Source organism: Pteronotus mesoamericanus, unplaced genomic scaffold, assembly GCF_021234165.1.
Source record: "Pteronotus mesoamericanus isolate MK-2021 breed Mesoamerican mustached bat unplaced genomic scaffold, CSHL_Meso_final contig_74, whole genome shotgun sequence".
Lineage (NCBI taxonomy): Eukaryota > Metazoa > Chordata > Mammalia > Chiroptera > Mormoopidae > Pteronotus > Pteronotus mesoamericanus.
Window position 1 is genome coordinate 7640320 of NW_026555247.1, and position 20695 is coordinate 7661014.

At 40.6% G+C, this 20695-nt stretch overlaps 1 protein-coding gene and 1 pseudogene across 2 annotated transcripts; one reads left to right on the plus strand and one right to left on the minus strand.

Annotated features, from left to right (window-relative positions):
- Window positions 1-2006: 2006 nt before the first annotated feature.
- Window positions 2007-3208, minus strand: LOC129078811 (small kinetochore-associated protein-like; annotated as a pseudogene).
- Window positions 3209-3254: 46 nt separating this feature from the next.
- On the plus strand, window positions 3255-20046 carry HRH4 (histamine receptor H4). Of its 2 annotated transcripts, none has more exons than XM_054583836.1 (3): window positions 3255-3453; window positions 11372-11535; window positions 19231-20046. In XM_054583836.1, exons 1-3 carry the CDS (start codon window positions 3255-3257, stop codon window positions 20044-20046), a joined length of 1179 nt encoding a protein of 392 aa, XP_054439811.1. The 2 variants fall into 2 exon arrangements, with proteins under 2 accessions (XP_054439811.1, XP_054439812.1); XM_054583837.1 differs by lacking the exon at window positions 11372-11535 and adding an exon at window positions 13642-13647 and having other exon boundaries at window positions 19337-20046.
- Window positions 20047-20695: the final 649 nt, after the last annotated feature.

The window sequence follows — 20695 nt, forward strand, 5'->3', positions numbered from 1 at the left end:
TCTTCAAATGTTACTTTGCCTTCAATTCCCAGTCTACCTCTTCCGTAGGCCTAGCTCACAGTTAACTACTATACTATTCAACTGTCCTGCACAACCCATTGTTAATAAAGTCATGCCTTTTGTTATTTAACTTGTATATGACCTGCACATTTTTTGTTTCACCTAATTGACTGAACGCATCTTTGAGGTTAAGAATGTCATGCTACATTAGAGTTTCCTATGACATCTAGCAAAGTGGAAGGTGCAGATCGCTATTTGTTAAGTTTATGCATGAATTTGTTCGGGCTCCAGATCAGGCTAAGCAACCAGAATATTACCACATATACAAAAGACAGAAGGAGCAGCACTGGTCAGAGGGAATAAAAGGGCACTAATCTGGCTGGTGGTGCAAAGTGGAGCTATGAAGCGAGAGCCCCTGGTGAGACAGGCTACTAGGGAGCAGGGTCTCTACGTTGCGGAAGATGAGTAACCACAGACATTGAGCTCTTATCTCTCTCAGCAGTTAACTAGCAAGGCATGACAAAGAGGTGAGGATCCCACAACTGAAACAGCAATGACAAATTCATTTGGATAAACAATCTTTTAAACTATAAACATCCTAAAACTGGGTAGAAGAAAATGTTTAGCCCTTCTTATTTGTGGGAATTATTTAACTGGACTTCCCCCTTCAAAATATTTGGGACATAACCAACTGCATGAATGTTTGTGTGCGAAGGCAAAGACTTTTAGCCCTTTGAGATAGGGAGGGGGCATTACGTGGCTTGAATGGGTGACTGGGCAGCCTCAGTAATGCTGCAGGGTGGGTGGGTTTGGTGAAGAAATTAGCAGGTGCAGAAAAAAGGGGAGATGGCCAAAGACTGCCTTGTGTGACTAAGAAATGAAATATGGCTGTGCCTTTGGTAAACGAGGCTGGGCCAGACTGCCATGGACTTCAGTAGATTCAGGACCCATGTACCAGGTCAGGATTGGCTGTGCAAAGCAAATAGCAGGTACATAACCATGCTTAGCAGTGCAGGGAGCACACAGGCAGCCAGTGTTACAAACCTGGTAGACGGAATCTGGCGCCCGCTGCTACAAATAGGGAACACTCTTGGAAGGCCAGCATGTGTTCCTGGATGATGGGGTGGGGTAGGCATGGTGCAATTAAAGAGTGGGAGGAAAATATGCTGGGTTAAATTAAGTGGAACTGCGAACTCCTAGATTAGTTCAGTAGTAGTCAGTGAACACATTTAGGTTAAAAAGCTATTTTCACTTCTCAATATTGCAATCCGAATAAAGAAATACCTATATATAAAAATAAATCTCTGTTAAATAGATATTTATTTTTATATATATAAAATATCTCTTTTAAATATATATTATAGATGTTATGTATATATATTTAAAACCAGAAGTAATTTAGATTAAAATTTCCAATGTATATTGATTCAGGTAGGTGTTACTGCTATCTATACCTTCACCCTGCTTACTATGCTATTTCAAGTAACTTTAAGCTCATGAATTTACAATGAGGTATAGAGCCTAACCAGGGTGGGACAGAATATGTTCCAGACTAGAAGGGGAATGTATGGCTCCTCAGTGATATTTCCCGTGGAGCACTTGTGCTCCAGTGTACAATTAAGGGTTTCTTCCCATACATCTGAATGTGACCTTTTGGATTCTCTGGCTCTGGCTGGTTTAGTCTCCTGATTCTAACAGTGAGTCTGTTGCTTTGTTGCCTAGGAGTTGATCCGAACATCCAGGCAGCCCTCTTGCAGACCTTAATTATGTACATGATCGCTTCAGAGAGCTGACCAATCTGAAGGTTAGAACACTTGCTTAAAAGAGAAATAAATGGCCATTCTAGCATTGACTGTCCTTAATCCTACTGCAGAAACTGTTTTCATTCTGGGGATGGTGAGTCCTAGAAGATCACAGCCAAGAAGCAGATGTCCTCAGTCACTTCCTCTTAGAGTTAATTCCCAAGAGAGAGCCATCTGGCCACTTGTTTGTTTTTTTTTTTTAAATCACATTTCTAATAGCTGCTCCATTTTCTCAAGGGCTGTTGTAAAATCATTTACTTGACTGTTACATAAGGTCTGCTGTTTTAGGAACCAGGCCCTGTCTTCTTTCATCTTCAACTTTACTTTTAAGGCCTGTTAAGTCCTCCATCTGCTTTTTCACTGTTTTGTCCTTTGGTTCATCTTGCAAAGTTTCTAACAGTATCATAGAGTCCATATGATCTGTGTTGGATTCTCACTGTGATGCCAGAGTTTCACTGTCTGGATTGAGGCCCTTGCTCTTCAAAACTGCTAGACAGTTGTCCTGAAATTTCCCCAGCAGCTCCACCTTTTGGGTCAGGTCCTTTAGTGCTCCCTGAGTTTCAGTCAACTTCTGGTGCAACTGCTTGTTGACAGCCTTTAAGAGCTGATTCTTATCCTTGAGTTCTCATTTCTGCTTACTTTTGTAGCTCTTTTTGACGTTCCTCTTGATGGCTTTCACGGGCAGAGTATCTGCGGCTTTGACCTGCCCATTCTCTCATCTCGGTTTGATGATTTTCGTAACATCATTCTCTGAAACTCCTGGATGAAGAATTCTGGGAACATCGACTTATTTAGACTTAACAGGAAATAAGCTCTTAGAAGTGGCTCGGATTTGTGTGTCTGCAGACAGGCTGCTTGCTCAGCACTGAGTGGGGCTGCAGGGTGTACATTGTCTTAACAACGCTGGTCATTGTATGGAGGTGGCAAAAGCCTGGGCCCCAGGCACCTGCTGCTCCAGCACGCAACCCTCCTGTTCTGATTCAAAAGGTGCTCCGCGGCAACCGCCTCACTGCCGGGCTGATCACGTTGTCCAGTTTTTTAGTTTTGTCAAATGGGAGGGTGAATTTAGCCTCTGTTGATTTCATCACTGTCAGAAGAGAATGTTTAATTGGCTTTATATTAATTTTAAACATGTGTCTCATTTGAGCCCAATTTATTACCTATATAATGCCCTATAGATATAATATTACTCTCCATTAATGGCAGATGGATAAATCACATTAAAATGTTTAAGATAAAGATTTTACTGCTTTTTGGAAGTAAATTTTTTTCAGTGTCGAAGGAAAACTGTTACCACAAGTTTCCTTTTCAAGAATCAGGAACTAGGTACTGCTATCAGTACTTGAATCTTGAAAAATGTGTCATGAGCAGAAGACTATATATATTAGTTTTACAATTAGACCCATACTTCTCAGAGTTGTCTTGCTATATTGAGCTTCATCATTTGATGTGATGTCAGCTCTTAATAGCACAATTTCCAGTACTGTACTACTAACCTCTCGCGTTCCTTTAGCATTTTTAATGGGCTTATTAGCTTTTGCTATAATGCTAGGAAATGCCATTGTCATTTTAGCTTTTGTGGTGGACAAAAACCTTAGGCATCGAAGTAATTGTTTTTTCCTTAACTTGGCCATTTCTGACTTCTTTGTTGGTAAGTTACATCTCTTTATTTAAGATAATTTTTTCCATTTATAACTTATTTCTCAAACCTTAAAATAAGCTTTTGTTATTTCAAGGGACTGTATGAAATTGGGAATGATTAAAAACACAAAATTTAAGGATTAAAGTTCAGGGGAGGCTAGATGGCACTTTAGGGGAATATTACATATATGAAAATCGAGTTTGTAGGGAACTTTTCATCTGAAAACTGTATTTTCTTTTTGTAGAGTAAAATAAGTTGTAGAGATAAGTTCAGAATATTTCAAAAATTGTTTAAGAGTTATTTGTTTCTGAATCTATTTTTCCTTGTATGTTTAGGTTTAAAAGTATCCCTCACTAAGTAAGCATAATTTCCTTAGTATCATAACATTGGAGTAGTAGGAATAATGTGTAGGCTGGTAACCAGCACAATCAGGAAATGGGGACTCAGGTCAATTAAATAGTAAAACTAATATTATTTTATGATACGATATAGAATATCATAAATTATTCCCCACACTAAACTACCTTGCATAGCATATAGTATTATAAGGGAACATAGTAATTAAATTAATCTTTCTTTGAAAACATGTACTTTGTAATTTTTTACTTTCTGATGGTCACTGATCTTTAACAAGGCTTACAATAAGTAAATGTGCAGAAGTGTCAGCTCATGATATTGCTTTATAGCAGCTTCTAGCATAATTTTATCTGTTATTGTCTACAGCAACACAAATGCTTGCATTTATATTAAAATAAAACAAAACTCATGGCATAGTTTTGGCCTGGAACACAGCGTTGACCTTCCTAAGCAGGAGCTCCAGGCTGGCTGGTGTGTGCTGGCTGCATGGGAACAGTAGTGCATGAAGTCAGAGTGGCCAGAATCTATTTAGTGAAGGCCCTAGAATACTAGTATGATTAGGGATCAGAGTTTATTCAACAGGCAAAGTGGAGATGAAAAAATTTTAAAACTGGCGAGTGATTGGGTGGATCGAAGTTTTACCTTAGAGATATCAGAAGAGATGGAATATAGATGGGAGAAGCTGGAGCGGGGGGCAGCTTTGTTTCACAGAGACAACCCTGCAGCAATCTAGATAGAAGCCATGGGATAGGTAAGACTCTGAGCTAGGGTAAAGCTGGAGAAGAAGTCTGGGATGCAGAGCTGCAAGGGTGGGCTCAGGCAGGAGAAAGAAAGATGAGTGAGAGATTGAGTTCTGGGAACTAAGAGAAGTATAAAGCTCTAAATAGAAAGAGGGAACAGTTTTGAGGGGGACACTTATGCTTCTGGTGTTGCATTGATAAAACTCCTGGAGAAAATTTCCAGCTGGAGAGACTGATTTAGGAGTCATGATATAAAAATGACAGGGTCACAGATAAAGGTGGCTGACCAATATAGAAAAATTAAAAGAATGCAACCATTTTGCCATTTCTCTCCTCAATTCTGCCTCTCCATGAAACCAATGTTAAGAGCTTGATGCAAACTCTTTCTTATCATTCCTTCTCCATGCTTGCACAAACACGTACAAACTGGTGTATTTATGTAAAAAGCATATTTATGTAAATGTAAAGAATATTCTGCTGTAAATATATCTAACCCTCTCCTCTTTCTTCTTAGAACTGTAGATCTTCTCGATGACTCTGAGCACTTAAAATTGGTTATGTATTTTGACCAAGTCAAAAGGAGTAAGGCGGAAGGTGGTAGTAGGGAGGAAGGAGATAAAACTATACTTACTGAGAGAGCCTGAGACCTAAAGCTTTTGCACAAAGATGGTTCCAGATAACAATGGAGTGCCTCTGTGTATGGCGCAACATCAGCATCATGGGCTTGAGCACTGCAACATAAAGATGTGGTTTGTCTTTGATTGAGAAATGTCCCTGCCAATGTAGTTACATAGCAGTCTCGGTGGTTCCTGACTACTCAGCAGGTGGGTAGGAAAAGAGATGGCTTTGCTTTTGATGAGAGCAGCTTGACACAGATCAGAGTCTCTATTAATCCCCTAGTCTCATCCTTCACATATTTCCTCACCCTGCCCGCTTCCTCCAGAGGTCCACTTATTTAACGCAATACCTCAGAGGTATTGCGGGTCCAGTTCCAGATCACTGCAATAAAGTGAATACTGCAATAAAGTGAGTCACATGAACTTGTTGGTTTTATGGTGCCTACAAAAGTTCTAGTGCCTACAAAAGTTTTGTTTCTACTATGTGATAGTCTATTAAATATGCAATAGTATTATGTCTGAAGAACAATGTACATACCTTAATTAAAAATTACTTTATTGCCCTGAAGTTTTACTGGCCTGAGTGGCTCCGTTGGTTGGAGCATCATCACATAACTGAAGGGTTGCTGGTTTGATTCCCAGTCAGGGCACGTGTCTGCGTTGTGGACTCAGTCCCTGACGGGACTCATGCAGAAGGTGGCTGATGGGTTTTTCTCTCTTGCATCAATATTTCTGCCTCTCTATCCCTTCCCCATGCTCTTGAAAGGGAATAAAATAAAACTTTAAAAATTACTTTATTGCTAAAAAGTTCTAACCATTATCTGAGCCTTCAGCGAGTCATAGTTCCTTTTTGCTGGTGGAGGGTTTTGCCTCAAAGTTGATGCAAGTGTGGTTTCTGTGAAGCACCATAGAACAAGAAATGCTTATATTCACACAACACAAGAATTAGGAAAGTCTCTGAGAGCTTTTGGTAACTAGATTTGGGTTTTGTGTCAACACCGTTCCTTTTCCTTTGCCTCGCTCAGAGGTACGTCTTTCAGCTCTGAGCCTTGGAGGGGGTGGTGGGCCAGAGTGGAGCCCGTGAGGTTTTCTGTAGCTGTAAGTCAGCAAATCTTACTATATGGGGTCATGAGACCTAAAGCCCTAGAACCATGTGGTGATGGAAGAGCAGACGCGAGCATTACATGGGCTCAGTATTGTAGGCTTTCTGTCCGAATGCTCTCTCCTCACCTATTTCAGAACTGGCGTCCTGAAGAGAGTGTAAATTTGTGGTACCTGTGTAGCTTCCCAGGCTGAATTTAGTGCAGCAAAGATTTGTTGAGGAAAAATTTCAGCTGCAGCTACATTGGGATAAATATACCTCATCTGTACACTAGGAAATAATATACCATCTACATCTATATTAATATCTGTAAAGTTGGTAACTCATGACTGATGTTTCCAACTATGGGTAACTTCTTCACATCTACAGTTGTGTGGCACTTGTGGCCTACATGACTATGTGCTAGATGACCAGACAGGATCTTCAAGGGCAAAGTGTGTTTGCTGCTCACGGAGTCTGAGTCACATTTTCAGGATGGCAAAGTTTATCTTTAGTACCTTCATGCCTGCGTTCAGGTTCTTCTCTTCTCTAACTCTCTGAGTTAGTCAGCTTGGGCCGCTGTAACAATACACTGTAGTCTGGACTTATACAGCAGTGGTTTACTTTCTCATTTACTTGTTTTGGAGGCTGCAAAGTCCCAGAGCAAGGTACCAGCTGAGTCCATTCCTGGTCAGAGCACTTATTCTGGTTTGCAGATGCCTTCTCTATGCATCATCACATAGTTCCCCTGAATATGCAAGGAAAGACAGAGAGCAAGCAAGCTCTCTTGTGCTTCTTCTTGTAAGGGCCCTCATCCTGCTGGGTTAGGGCTTCACCCTCACTACCTCATTTAACGTTAATTATTTCTCTATAGGCCCCATCTCAAATACAGCAACCCTGGGGTCTAAGGCTGAACTCTATGAATGAATTTAGGGCCGACACAAATATTCAGTCCATAACACCCTGCATGCACTCACTGTTGGCCCAGAGAATTCATTCACTGGGGTGTTTAGCTCCCACCACCTTTGGATTGTCATTTTTCTCATGGAAGATGTAGCTTCCTAGCAGGCTTCAGAAAGAAGGTGCAACACCAGACTGGACTGGTGGCAATTTTCATACAAATTGGGCTTCCTTATCCTCATGCACTCATTCATCTGATACCCATTTATTATGAACCAGGAACTTTTTGAGGTGCTGGAGACACAGCAGGGAAAATGGAGGCAAAAATTGCTTCCCTCATGGTGGTTCTATTTCTACTGTGGGCAAAGGTGGGGAGAGAGACAATAAACAATATAAATAAGTACATAAAATTACACAGCATTTTAGAGGGTGATCATTGCTATTAAGAAAAACATAGCAGTAATGAGAGAGAGAAAGTGGGTTTGAGGTGGAGGTTGCAATTGAAACTTCCAGAGTAGGGTTCACTGATCAAGGCACATTTGAGCAAACAGAAGATGCATTCTGGGGGAAGAGCATTTCATGCCCAAGAAAGTGCAAGGGTCTGAGGCAGTGTGTGTGTGGTGTGTTTGAGGCCAGAGGGGCTGGAGTGGAGTGACTGGGGTGAGGGGTAAAGGGACTCGCAGGAGGGGAGGCCAGAGAGGTGGGGCACGGCTGGGGGGAACAAGTCACCTAGGGTCGTCCAGGGCTTCTCTTCTTTCTTCCCCTTCCATCTTTCTTCTTCCTGTTTTTTCACCTCCTCCCCCAACCTTGGTTAGACCTCAGTTTGTGAGCTCAGCAAAGAAAAAATTCAGAGTCAAGGACTCTAGTGCAAGCAGTGTATTTAGCCTTTTAGAAAGAAAATCACAAAGGCAGAAGAAGTGAGCCGTCTGGGCTGTGTGGACCCAGGAAACAAGTTGCAGGAACAAAAGGAGGGACCTTGGTGCTTAGGAGAAAAAAAGCAAAAGATACACAGCTAAGGAAAGAAGTGGAGGAAGGCATGGATGTGATCAGGAAAGAGAGAGCATGCACTGGGTCCTTTATCTTAAAGTTTTTATCTGTTTTCTATAGGCAGGGATTTCAGGGAGGTCTTGAGGGAGGGTCTCAATGGAATATTCGCCAGCTTTCCAGGTGTGTCTTTTCTAGATCTTGGTCTTTACTGACTGATTGGCACTAGGGTAGGGGGTCATTAGTCACTGAAACTGGACCTGAGGCAGCCATGGCGTCACTTGTCTGCTTTAGCTGCTTTTCTGGGCCTGGAGCAGAAATATTACTGAGGCCTAGATGTTATCTCTAGTTTGACCAAAACTCTGTCTCTGTAGTCAATAGACCTGAGGCTCTGTTCCTAAGATTATTTGATGCGGGTTAGAACCTCATTGTCCCAAGGTCTTAATGCTTAAGGAAATGGTCATGCAAAGGCTTGTATGGGAGTCTGTGAGGCTATTCTGCCTTACCTTGTGCCCCCTCTAAGGAGGACTAAACCACATGACTAGTAATGTGAAAGGTCAGAGGGTCTTAAACTACATTCTAGAAGACAGAAAAGTTACCCTGGGGCAGGGCCCTAACCTATAATAGCTGTTTTCTCTAGCTTTGCCTGTTGCCAGGCACCTGGGACTTTCCGGCCTGGTGACATTCCATACCTGGCCTATTGTTCCTGCTCTGCTCATGCCTGTCTAACTGCCTTCTCTGTCACTTTCACCGCCATCTTTTAACACAGCTTGTTTTCTCTCACTCCCCTCACTTCCTTAATTTGTCATGCCAAAGGCTTATTGTTCTTTTAAAGGAAGTGGCTCTTAGTTTTGCTTAGACCCAGAAGCATGATCCCAGTGTGGAAACTGTAGGAACAATATATCAGAAGTTTTTTGATTCACAGTTTTTGAAACTTTTTTGCAATGAGCCACAAATAGCTCCACCATTCAACAAGTTAGAGGAACTGAGCATGACATTTGTACTAAAACATTAGTTAGCACACAAGGTGACAGCAGGGTTTTATTAAAACCAAAAGGATAAACTAGAGCCTGGTTTAAGTTGGTAGTTCAAACAGCTTCTAAGGTTGTGGATATACTTTTCCTCTTCCACGTAAATCACCAGGTATGAAAAAGACCCTTTCACTCCCACCCTCTCTTTAACCTTTAATCCAATAATAGGAGTCTGTGATGCAAATGATTCCTGGAATTGCACTCTTTTTTCTTACTCCGGGAGAAGTGAGTGTGTGTGAAAAATACTCATCTGTGGAAGATTGGAAGCTTCAACTCTAGGCTGAAGTATAATGAATGTCTCTGTTTTGAAGATACTTCCATTTATCTCAGGTGAAGCTGGTGACCTATTTTATGCCATAGATGTGCATGTGCATGCACACACTCACACACATGGAAGGCACAATAAGGAGGTTTAGTTATCATAAAAAATATAATTGAAACACAAACAAGCAGGCAATTTGAACTATGTGTAAGAACCGAACACACAACTCTTCATCTCTATGGTGCCTGGTTCTCAGATTTGTATATAAACCTACGTACAGACTACTAAATTCTGTGTTTTCTTTTGCTGGTTATGAAACCTCATCGTTGTATCCTCATGGCATTACTGCTCCAAAGTATGTGTGCCCGATGCTTCAAAAGGCCAAAACTCAAGGTGTCAGAGTTTGCAGTACGGACAGGCTAACTGACCACGGAGGTACCGGCTGAGAAGATGGGGCCCTAGTAGTTCTTCAAATTCATCTTTAGAAAGTAAAGAGTTCAGGCTTCTTTTATGTTAAGGGAAGGGAAAATGGGAGGAACTCCTTTAGTAAAAACTCAAGCCCTGAGCAGAATTCCTCTAATGATTAAAGCAGGAACTGTAAGCCTTAAGGCCAAGGAGACAACACAGGCTTGAACAAAGTGGAGACAGGGAGACTGAGCATTTCACTGTTGCAGTGGCATCTTATTTGGGGAGAACTGCAGGGTTTCCTTCATGCTTCCCTTTCCTTTTTCTTCCTTTTACCTCTACTATTGTTCTTTATAATAGGCTAACTTGGTCTGATATAAAAAAATGACAATTCCTGCAAAGTGCCTGATAAAATATAAAGATACTCAACAAAAACAGATTTCAACTGAGCTTCCACCTAATAGATTACATTTTTAGTGAGTAGTGCTACCTGTCTAAAATGTCAATGCAATTAAAACCCCCTGCAAAGCTAATGGAAAAGGAGCCCAGTTTAGTCATTTCTCATGGTTAAGCAGGTGTGGCGCTGAACCATATCACTTATATATTTCCTCATTCAGTGAAGGGTGGTGCTTAAATCAGGGGCTCTGAAGTCATGCTGCCTGGTTTTAAATCCACCTTTCACTTACCAGCTAAGTAGACCTTGGTTAATTATGTCTCTTTTTTTGAGCTTCAGGTTCTTTACTTGTTAATTTAGCATGTCCCTACATCACGACAGTTCCTATGAAGGTTAAATGAGATGATACACACCGCGCACATAGCACAGTGCGTGGTATATGGTAATTGCACAATGGATGTTAGCTATTGTTAATTTATTTAAGTCATTTTGGCCAGTTCTATAAGTTGTGGAAAACACAAAGGTTGACTTACAGTATGGTCCCAAACCTCAGCAGAAACGAGTTAAAAAATGACAATATAAAGTAGAATATTTTTGTGCATGAAGGAGAGAGAGATAAGTAAAGTGCTAGGAAAGTGCGGTTGACAGAGAAGTCACTTCTGCCAAGGAAGTTTCAAGAAAAATGATAAGGAGAAATTCACTTTTTGAACTGAGTGAAGAATAAGAAAGAAGTGAATAGACTTCTCAGTGGAAGACAGGAGGACATTCTAGGGCAAAAGAATGCTGTTGGCAAAGGCAAAGAGATGTGAAAATGTGAGATGTGTTTGAGGGATGAGTGGCCCATTCTGTTTGGGTTGCATCATGAACATAAAGATGATTCATACTGTATGTGGCTGAAAATACAAGCTAGGACCTAAACTTAACTTGGGAAGTAATAAGGAGCCATTGAAGATATGAGGCTTAGGACAGCTATTATAAAAATAGTATTTAAAGAATGTGTAGGAATCAGTCCTGAGTTTGATGATGAGATACCATGAATTTCTAAACTATAATCAAGCCATTTTTTGTCAAATCAGATACCTCAATGTGTGGTGTACTATACCTGTTTGTTTTCATTGATATGTGCTATTTTTTACCCTATTTTTTCCTTGTATAGGTGTGATCTCCATTCCTTTGTACATCCCTCAGAAGCTGTTCAACTGGAACTTTGAAAACCAAACCTGTACATTTTGGCTCATTGTTGACTATCTTTTGTGTACAGCATCTGTGTACAACATCGTACTCATCAGCTATGATCAATACCAGTCAGTCGCCAATGCTGTGAGTCAAACCATTAATTTATCTTCCTTAGAAGAGTATGTACTTGTAAATTTTGGGTTCCCAAACAAAAAAATTATTTTTAAAGATTTTATTTATTTATTTTTCTAGAGAGGGGAAAGGGAGGGAGAAAGAGAGGGAGAGAGGCATCGATTTCTGAGAGAAGCATTGATCAGTTGCCTCTCACATGCCCCCAACTGGGGACCTGGCCTATAACCCAGGCATATGCCCTGACTGGGAATCGAACAGTGACTTTTCAGTTTGCAAGGCAATGCCCAGACCACTGAGAAAAAAACTTTTAAAATCTAATTTTTTGTTTTATTGACAAACCTTAAAGGAGCCTGATTATTCTTTTCTTATGTGGCACTAAATTCTCACTGTCCCTTAGTGAACATTTTCTGTATGTGATTTGGTTAAGTTAATCACCTTCATGCTACTAAAATGGGAAGGCATCAAAGAAAATCCAAGGCAAGTTGTCAGAAGTGGTATACTGAGTCCATAGTAGGTTGGATATACATGAGGTTCACAGTAGGTTTATCAGTTCCACTCCTCAGACAAATTGAGATCTGAATATTTTCCTCAGGATGGAACTTAGTGAGCAAGTAGAAAGACTCCCAGACTTATGAATATCATAAGAAAACCAGTTTTGAATGGCCAGTTTTCAACGGCTAAAGGAAAAGACAGTACGCAAGAAACTATGGTTTATAAAGTAGAACCAATGTAAAGTCCTGATGCCAGTTTAGGATACATGCCAAGAAAACCCAAGCTCACCCAAAATTTGGAATAGTCTCATTAACAAGTTAGCGATAAGTCTGAAGCAAGCTAAAGAACAATATCAGCAATAAAATAAGGGAGAAAACTTGTCCTTGATGCAATTAAGGACAAGGGCTTAAAGGGGGCCATAGAAATGTGGGGCAGTGATCTGAAATCTTTGAAACCAAGATGGGAAACTCCCTTCACTCCTGAGTCCCAGGGTCCCAAATCTTTGGAGACTACTGTATGAACTACTGTATTACAGGGCTTTTGCTAAGTGCTGGGATCAAGAAATGAAATCAGCAGAGTCTATTTTTGAGATGCATAATAGTCTAATCTGGAGACAGACTCATAAACAAATGGGTTCCTTACAATGGACTAAGTGTAGCTGAGCCGCCATATGGCCAGGAAGAAAGGGAGGATGGTATAGCGGGACAGCCAGCTACTTGGCATTGGGTACTACACTGGCACCGGCGTCCACTGCAGTTGGTACTGGACAGACTATGGAAGAAATGCAGAGCAGTTTGGATAAGCAGTTCAGATCTCTATAATCTTATGTTTCTCAGATGGTAGGTCTTGACCCATTATTGAGTCATAAAATCAGCTCAGTGGGTCGTGACCAGTTGCTTTTTTTTGAATGGAAAAATATAGACAGAAGCAGAATAGAGTATAATAAAAAATTAGAATATAGAATATCAAGGTACTTTGCATATTATAAGCATATTATTTTATGAGTATTTTAATCTATGTACTTGGTTCTGATATAAAATGTATTTCTTCCTTTAGGTCACAGTTAAAATGTTTGAAAAGCAGTTTTAAAGAGCCTCCTCCCATTTCCTTTCTTTCTGGGTTAATATTTCTTTTTAATCTTCACGGGGTGTTCGTAGGACTTGCTTCACTGAATATTCAAACTCTTGGATCTACCTCAGGTCTGTGGGAAAGTAAAAGACAGCTTGGCCAGTTAGAAAAAAGTGCTTTAAAGTTAAAGAGATGATGGGTGATATGCACAGGGGAAATGGGTGGGTTTTTTCCTTGGTCTTTTAACAAAATAATATTAATTAATTGATTAATTAATTAATTTCCTCACCTGAAGATATTTTATTGATTTTAGAGAGAGGGGGGGAGAGAGAGAGACAGAGAGAGAGAGAAACATTGATGTGAAAGGGAAATATTGACAAGTTGCCTCCTGTACCTGCCCCAGCTGGGAATCAAACCTGAAACCTAGGTATGTGCCCTGACCAGGAATGGACTTCACAACCTTTTGGTGTATGGGATGGTGCTCCAATCAACTTAGCCAGCCAGCCAGGTCAATAATTTTTATTTTTTAATTACTGTTGACCTACAATATTATATTAGTTTCAGGTATACTACCACATGATTAGACATTTATATAACGTATGAAGTGATCGCCATGATGAATCTAGTACCTATCTAACACCATATATAGTTATTATAATATTACTGTCTATATTCCCTACTGTACTTTACATGCCTATGACTATTCTGTAACTACCAATTTGTACTTCTTAATCCCTTCACCTTTTATATCCACTCCCCCAACTTACTTCCATCTGGCAACTGTCAAAATGCTCTCTGTATCTATGAGTCTTTTCTGTCCCGCTTGTTTATTTATTTTGTTTTTAGATTCTGCATATAAGTAAAATCACCTGGCATTTGTCTTCTCTCTCTGACTTATCTCACTTAACACAATACCCTCTAGATCTATCCATGTTTTTGGAGATGGCAAGATTTCACTCCATTTTACGGCTGAAATATATTCCATTGTACATATGTACCATTCTTTTTTAAATTTTTATTTATTTATTTTTATTGTTCAAGTACAGTTGTCTCCATTTTCCCGCCACCGCTTCCCCTGTCCCACCCACTCCCACCTCCAACCCTCAATCCTTCCCTGCGCCATTTTTTTTTTTCCATTCATCTATTTTGGATACTTAGGTTACTTCCATATCTTGGCTATTGTAAACAATGCTGCTATGAACATATGGATGTATATGTCTTTTCAATTTAGTGTTTTGGGTTTCTTCAGGTAAATACCCAGAAATGGAATTGGTGGGTCCCTCTTTGTCTCTTGTCATAGCTTTGGTTTTAAAACCTGTTTTGTCTGGCATAAATATTGCTACCCCAGCTTTTGTTTGTTTGTTTTAATTTTTGTGATATGTCTTCTTCCATTCCTTTACTTTCATTCTGTGTGTGTCTTTTGATATGAAGTCTCTTGTGGAGAGCCTGTGTAAGGGTCTTGTTTTGTTATCCATTCAGCCACCATATCTTTTGATTAGAACATTTAATCCATTTGCATTTAAAATGATTATTGAGCCCTGGCTTGTGTGGCTCAGTGGACTGAATGCCAGCCTGTGAACCAAAGGGTCACTGGTTCAATTCACAGTCAGGGCATATGCCTGGGTTGCAGCCCAGGTCCCTGGTTCAGGGCGTGCAAGAGGCAACCAGCCACAGATTGATGTTTTTCTCTCTCTTTCTCCCTCTCTTTCCCTTGCTTTAAAAATAAATAAAATAAAAATCTTAAAAAAAAGAATATGTACAAAAAGTAAAAATAAGATGATTATATTGATTGGTATGTAGATATTGCCATTTTATTATTCATATTTTTTATCTTATTTTTCTTCTTCTTAAAGCAGACCCTTTAACATTTCTTTTAATACTGATTTGGTGGTGATGGACTGTAGCTTTTTCTTGTCTGGGAAGCTCTTTATCTTTTGATTCTAGATGATAAGTTTGCTGGGTAGAGTAATCTTGGTTGTAGATCCTGGCTTTCCATCTCTTTGAATATTTTGTGCCAATCCCTTCTGGCCTGCATATTTCTGTTGAGGAGTCAGCTGGTAGTTTCATGGAAGATCCCTTCTAAGTAACTAACTGCTTTTTTCTTCTTACTTTTAAGATTTTTTTTTGTCTTTAATCTTTGGCACTTTAATTATGACGTGCCTTAGTGTGGGCCTCTTTGAGTTCATCTTGTTCGGGACTCTCTGTGCTTCCTGGACTTGTATGTCTATTTCCTTTGCCAGGTTAGGGAAGTTTTCTGTCATTATTTTTTCAACTAGGTTTTCAATTCCTTGCTTTCTTTCTTCTTTCAGCACCTCCCATGATGCGAATGTTGGTGCACTTGAGGTTGTCCCAGGTGCTCCTTACATTATCCTCATATTTTTGGATTCTTTTTTTTGTTTTCACTCTTGTGATTGGGTGTTTTCTGCTTCCTGATATTCCAAATTGCTGATTTAATCCTATGCTTAATCTACTATACTACTGATTCCCTGTAATGTATTCTTTATTTCAATTAGTTTGTTCTTCATTTATGACTGGTTCTTTTTAATGTTTTCTAAACCCATTTTATATGTCCTGTCTCTTTGTTGAAGTTCTCACTAAGTTCACCTACTCTTCCACTCAGTTCATTGAGCATCCTTATACCCAGTGTTTTGAACTCTCTACCTGGTAAATGCTTGTCTCCATTTTGTTTAGTTCTTTTTCTGGAGTTTTGTTCTGTTCTATCATTTGGGACATCTTTCTTTGCCTCCTCATTTTGGCTGCCTCCCTGTGTTTGTTTGTATGTATTAGGTAGAACCTTTACATCTCCTGGTTTTGTTTAGAGTGGCTTTATGTAGTAGATGTCCTGTAGGGCCCAGTGGCACAACCTCTCAAGTCACCTGAGCTGGGTGTTACAGGTAAGCATCATCCTATTATAGTTCAGCCTTGATTGCTGTTGGCACATGAATGGGATAAATTTACTTCCAGGCTGATCAGCTTTGAGGATGGGCCACGGCTGCCATGGAGGATTTGCTCTGCCGGGACAGACCCTAGGGAGCAGAAGTCACTTCATCAGGGCTCAGGTACCTGCTGAGTCCACTTCTGGAGTGTGTTGCTTATAGAGGATGTTGGGTGGTGCTTTGGTATGGTCTGAAGCTGTCCACTGGGCACACTGGTTCTGGGGCCTCCCAGGAGGTGCAGGCCAAAGTCAGCCACCACATGTGCCCTGCCTGGGCTAGCAGATAGCTGAAATAGCAGATAGCTGCTACTTGTGCTGGGCTTGGAGGTGCCCAGGAAAGGCCAACCCATGAACCAAGGCCAGGTGCTGCTAGTACTCGACCTGGGGCCACTTAGCAAGAGGTTCAGGGCACACCAAGACAAAGAGGCTACTTGTTTGGGAGGTTTTAGGAAAGTCAGTAGCATCAGTCAAGACAGGCCAGTTGTATGGAAAATCCCCTGGAAAGAGCTTGGGTGGGCCCGCAAGTCGGATGGGGCAGGGTCTCAGGGTATCAACAGGGTGGGGTGAACAGTGTTAGTCAGGTTGATGGAGACTCAGAGATAATGGCCACCTGCCAGCTCTGTGAGGGGAGAACTCAGAAGAAGAACAATAATCTCTGCCAGCACCTCTGTCTGGGAGAAAGCTATCCCTCCAGGTCCCACCCGATGCCAGACAGTTCAGTTTCTTCCCATATGTCCAAGGTGACTTTCAAGCTGGTGCCCCAGCACTAGAGCTGAGAGAGAGTGAGTTTGAGTGCATCCATGTGGGCCCTTTAAGAGGAACATCTGTGGCTCCAGTAACTCTGTCTTAGCCACAATCCCTGCTGGTTTTCAGTTAGAAGTTGTGGGGACGTCTCATACTGGCATTGGAACTCTGGACTGAGGAACCTGGTATGGGGCTGAGACTCAGCACAGCTGTATGAAACTGAAGGAATCCTTCAAAGCTGACTGGTGCTTGTAGGAAGTGGTCATAGGGAAGCTGGGCTCTTGCAGTAGGTGAAAGTAGCGGAGACAGCATGATAAGGCAGGGCTGTGTGCTGAGCCTGGGAAATGGAAATCTGACCATAACTTGAAAAAGGAAGGCTCCATGCAGATGGCAAGTGCATGATTACAGTGCTCAGACAAGTTTTTTGGAGGGGCAGGTTCCAGGGCTGAAGCAAGAGTGGGTGCAGGAATGCAGACTGTATAGCTGGAAGGAATGGATATTAAAATGCATGCAGAATTAAGACAGTAAGAGGAGAGTATTTCTTGAGCTGCCAATGAAAAACGATGCTTGATGGTAAAATCAAGAACATGGAAAGCATTGCTGCAGGGGAAGTGGCAATGTTCTGAGTAATGGACATATTCTGTAGTGGGCGAGAGAGGGGCCACTGACTGATTTCAGGGAGGCCACCCCAACTGTCCTGAGTCTGGGTTCAAGCAATGCTTGAGCTGTCTATCTCTCAAAAGTGCTATGCAGAGATGAGGAGATTGGCATCCTCTTCTCAATTCCCTTAGATGTCCATTATCCCATTCGACCTTCTGCGTAATAGAAAGGAGATCACTTTCTACCATCCTGCATTATATTATTACAAAGGCTGAACAGAGCAATTAAAAAACTAAATGCAGTTTTATGACCATCTGGGTATTGTTACCATCTTCATAATCATTAGATTTAGTGCAAGAGATGTATTAATTAGTGGCATGAGAAGCAGAAGGCATAAAAGCCTGTCATCATACATGGGAGCTTGTTTTCAGCACCATGTGCATTTTAGTTTAGCCTCAGAAATACCAGTAATTTGGTAAAAAAAAAAAAAAAAAACCCAACAAAAACAAAAAACCCCCCAAAACTTCCCTGCAGTTTTAAAAATAATTCAGTTTAAAAGAAACAAAAGCAGTTTTATCTTATTTCTAGCCATCATTGAGCCCTTCCCAACATGTACAATCCATCAAAGAAAAGCAGTGCTTGGCAATGTTGCACCCTTTTATATAATAAAAATGAGGGAACATGGTAGAACAAGATGTAAAAATTTATGGATAAAGTAGCAGAAGAAAGCTGGTGAAAAGAGAGGCATGCTCTAATTTCATTTCTTTCCCTTCAAGTGAAGAAATCAGAGAAATGTGGAACATTTTAATTAGGAAAAGAAACCTTACTAATCTAAAACAGGTCCCCTTCCAACATTCTTCATTCATACTTTCTCCCTTAGGTTGGGTAGTGTTTGGTCTTGGGTATCTTTAGATTTCTTACAGAAGATATTCTTGAAAATTTCAGGATTTATCCAAGATCATTGGGGCCTGTGATCCAAGAAAAATCCTTACTCAGAGAACTATATTTTCCCCTGTAGAAACCTGTTGTGAATAAGTGGATCTAGAATATTCTTCACCCTTAAAAAAGATGGTGGTGCTCGCCACAGCCATGTCTCTTGAAGTGGCTAGTCACAGTGTTGGCATCTTTTTGTCAGGTGCAAACCTTTATAGAAAGAAATGATTTGGTAATGCTCATTAACCCTATAGTATCTCTTCACAGCAAGTGTAAACAACTTTCTTTTCATGTGCCATCTTCTTGGAAGTGATATTTTTCTTTCTCTTTTCGATCCTACCTTAAAGAATCAGCATGAACTGCATAATAGATTCTTCCTTTATTAGAATCAGGAAAGCCAGTTACTTTCAAACTTTTTTTTGACTGTGACTACAGTGAGAAATGCATTTTATACTGTGATTTCAGTACATGCATTTCTCTCTATATACATTTATCTATATTCCCAAAGCAAAAGTCTCATCAAATAATACATACATACATATACCCTTACAATGTGTGATTCATTTTGACATGGAAAATCCTATTACGTTAAAAAAAGAAAAAGCTGGTCATGATCCAGCTGGCAGATTAGGGAATAGTAAGAAAATGCACTCAGTTTCCGTTCTTTAATAGTTCAGCTTTTGACATGTTCTACGGTGTCGAGAGGTTCAACCTTGAGAATACACCCTTCCTCTTTAAAATCACTAAGAAAGTCTGCATCTTGGTTCAGGCTCCACCGAAACTGAACCCTCTGTCCTGCCCCACATCTTGTTACCCAGGTCCAGTTAATGTCCCCCCCTCTTCACATCCCAGAAACTCCTGAAGACCTAAGGTATTCTTTATGCAATCAACATATGCTTCATAATACTGAAAATAACTTATTTGGCCTCTTTTAGGTCTCTTACAGAGCTCCACGCACTGGGATATGGAAGATCGTGGCTTTGATGGTGGCCGTCTGGGTTCTGGCCTTCTTAGTGAACGGGCCACTAATTTTAATTTCAGATTCTTGGAAGACACAGAAAGAGCATTGTAGCCCTGGGTTCATTTCAAAATGGTATGTCCTTGGCATCACGTCATTGCTGGAATTCCTGGCCCCACTCTTCTTAGTGGCTTATTTCAACATCTATATTTACTGGAGCCTATGGAAGCAGCGCAGTCATCTCAGTAGAGCTCAAAGCCCTCCTGAATCCAGTCCTGCCTCTTCAAGTAACTCTGGACACTTGTTCAAGTGTGGATTGTTTTCAAAGGCATCTCTTGCTGAACCGAAGGAAGCATCAGCACCCCTTCATTTAGAAAGACAACAAAGAAAAAGCAGCCTCTTGTTTTCCGTAAGAACCCAGAGGAATAGAGATATAAGTGCTTCCAAAGCAGGCTCCTTCTCCCACTCAGATAACCTAACTCGTCACCAAAAAGAATATCTTGAACTGCTTAGAGCCAGGAAATTAGCCAAATCACTGGCCATTCTCTTAGGGGTTTTCATCCTTTGCTGGGCTCCTTTTTCTCTGTTCACATTTGTTCGTTCAATTTACAGCCCAGGTCAGCATGCTGAAACATTTGTGTACGATATCACATTTTGGCTTCAGTGGTGTAATTCCTTTGTCAATCCTTTTTTGTACCCATTGTGTCACAAACGTTTTCAGAAGGCTTTCTTGAAAATATTTTGTGTGAAAAAGCAACTCATACAATCATCTAATCGGTCAGTGTCCTCTTAAAGACAATTGTATTGCTTACATACATTTTAGGCTTAATCTCCTCTAAATGAATTTTGTCTGGGTTTCATCCTGCCCTTTCCACTCTACCAAAAATGTCCATATAATTATAACAGTTGAACACTTAAAAAAAATTAGAACCTGGAACTCTAGAGAAAATTATTCAGTAATAACAGTGTAATTAGAAAATAATATTTTTGTAAACTCATAGCCACAAAAGCACTGCATTTTTCTTCATCACCTCTTTCTTGTCTTTTAGGTCTTGATGTCATATCAGTGGTAAAATTCAGAGTTTTCTTTTTTTATGATCATTGTTTGCTACAGTGTTCAGTACATTATCCTTTTTATTTTATAGTGATGAGAATTATTAAGTTTTCAAACTGCTTGCTAAAATATACAATAAAAAAGGATCTGTATTGCCCTCTTTACTGGGTGGGCCACACTGTTAGGATCAGTGGGAAGGAGAGTTGGGGGTTGAGGTGGCAGGAGCAGGAAGTGAGCGAGGACCCACATGGAGGAGCGAAGGGCACACGTACGTCCAGACTCCATATTCCTAATCCCAGGCAAGAAGACTGTGGGACGGTGGAGGAAAGAGCAAGTAACTGCAGCTTGCACAGGTCCTCGGGGAAGTTATGCTGGAAAAGTCAGTGAT

What these genes read in the sequence shown, in the direction of transcription:
- HRH4 (XM_054583836.1), top strand. Translation starts at nt 3,255, where the DNA reads ATGTCAGCTCTTAATAGCACAATTTCCAGTACTGTACTACTAACCTCT. An exon ending in CATTTCTGACTTCTTTGTTG is followed by an intron (nt 3,454 to 11,371) that starts GTAAGTTACATC and finishes TTCCTTGTATAG; the next exon opens with GTGTGATCTCCATTCCTTTG. An exon ending in ACCAGTCAGTCGCCAATGCT is followed by an intron (nt 11,536 to 19,230) that starts GTGAGTCAAACC and finishes GGCCTCTTTTAG; the next exon opens with GTCTCTTACAGAGCTCCACG.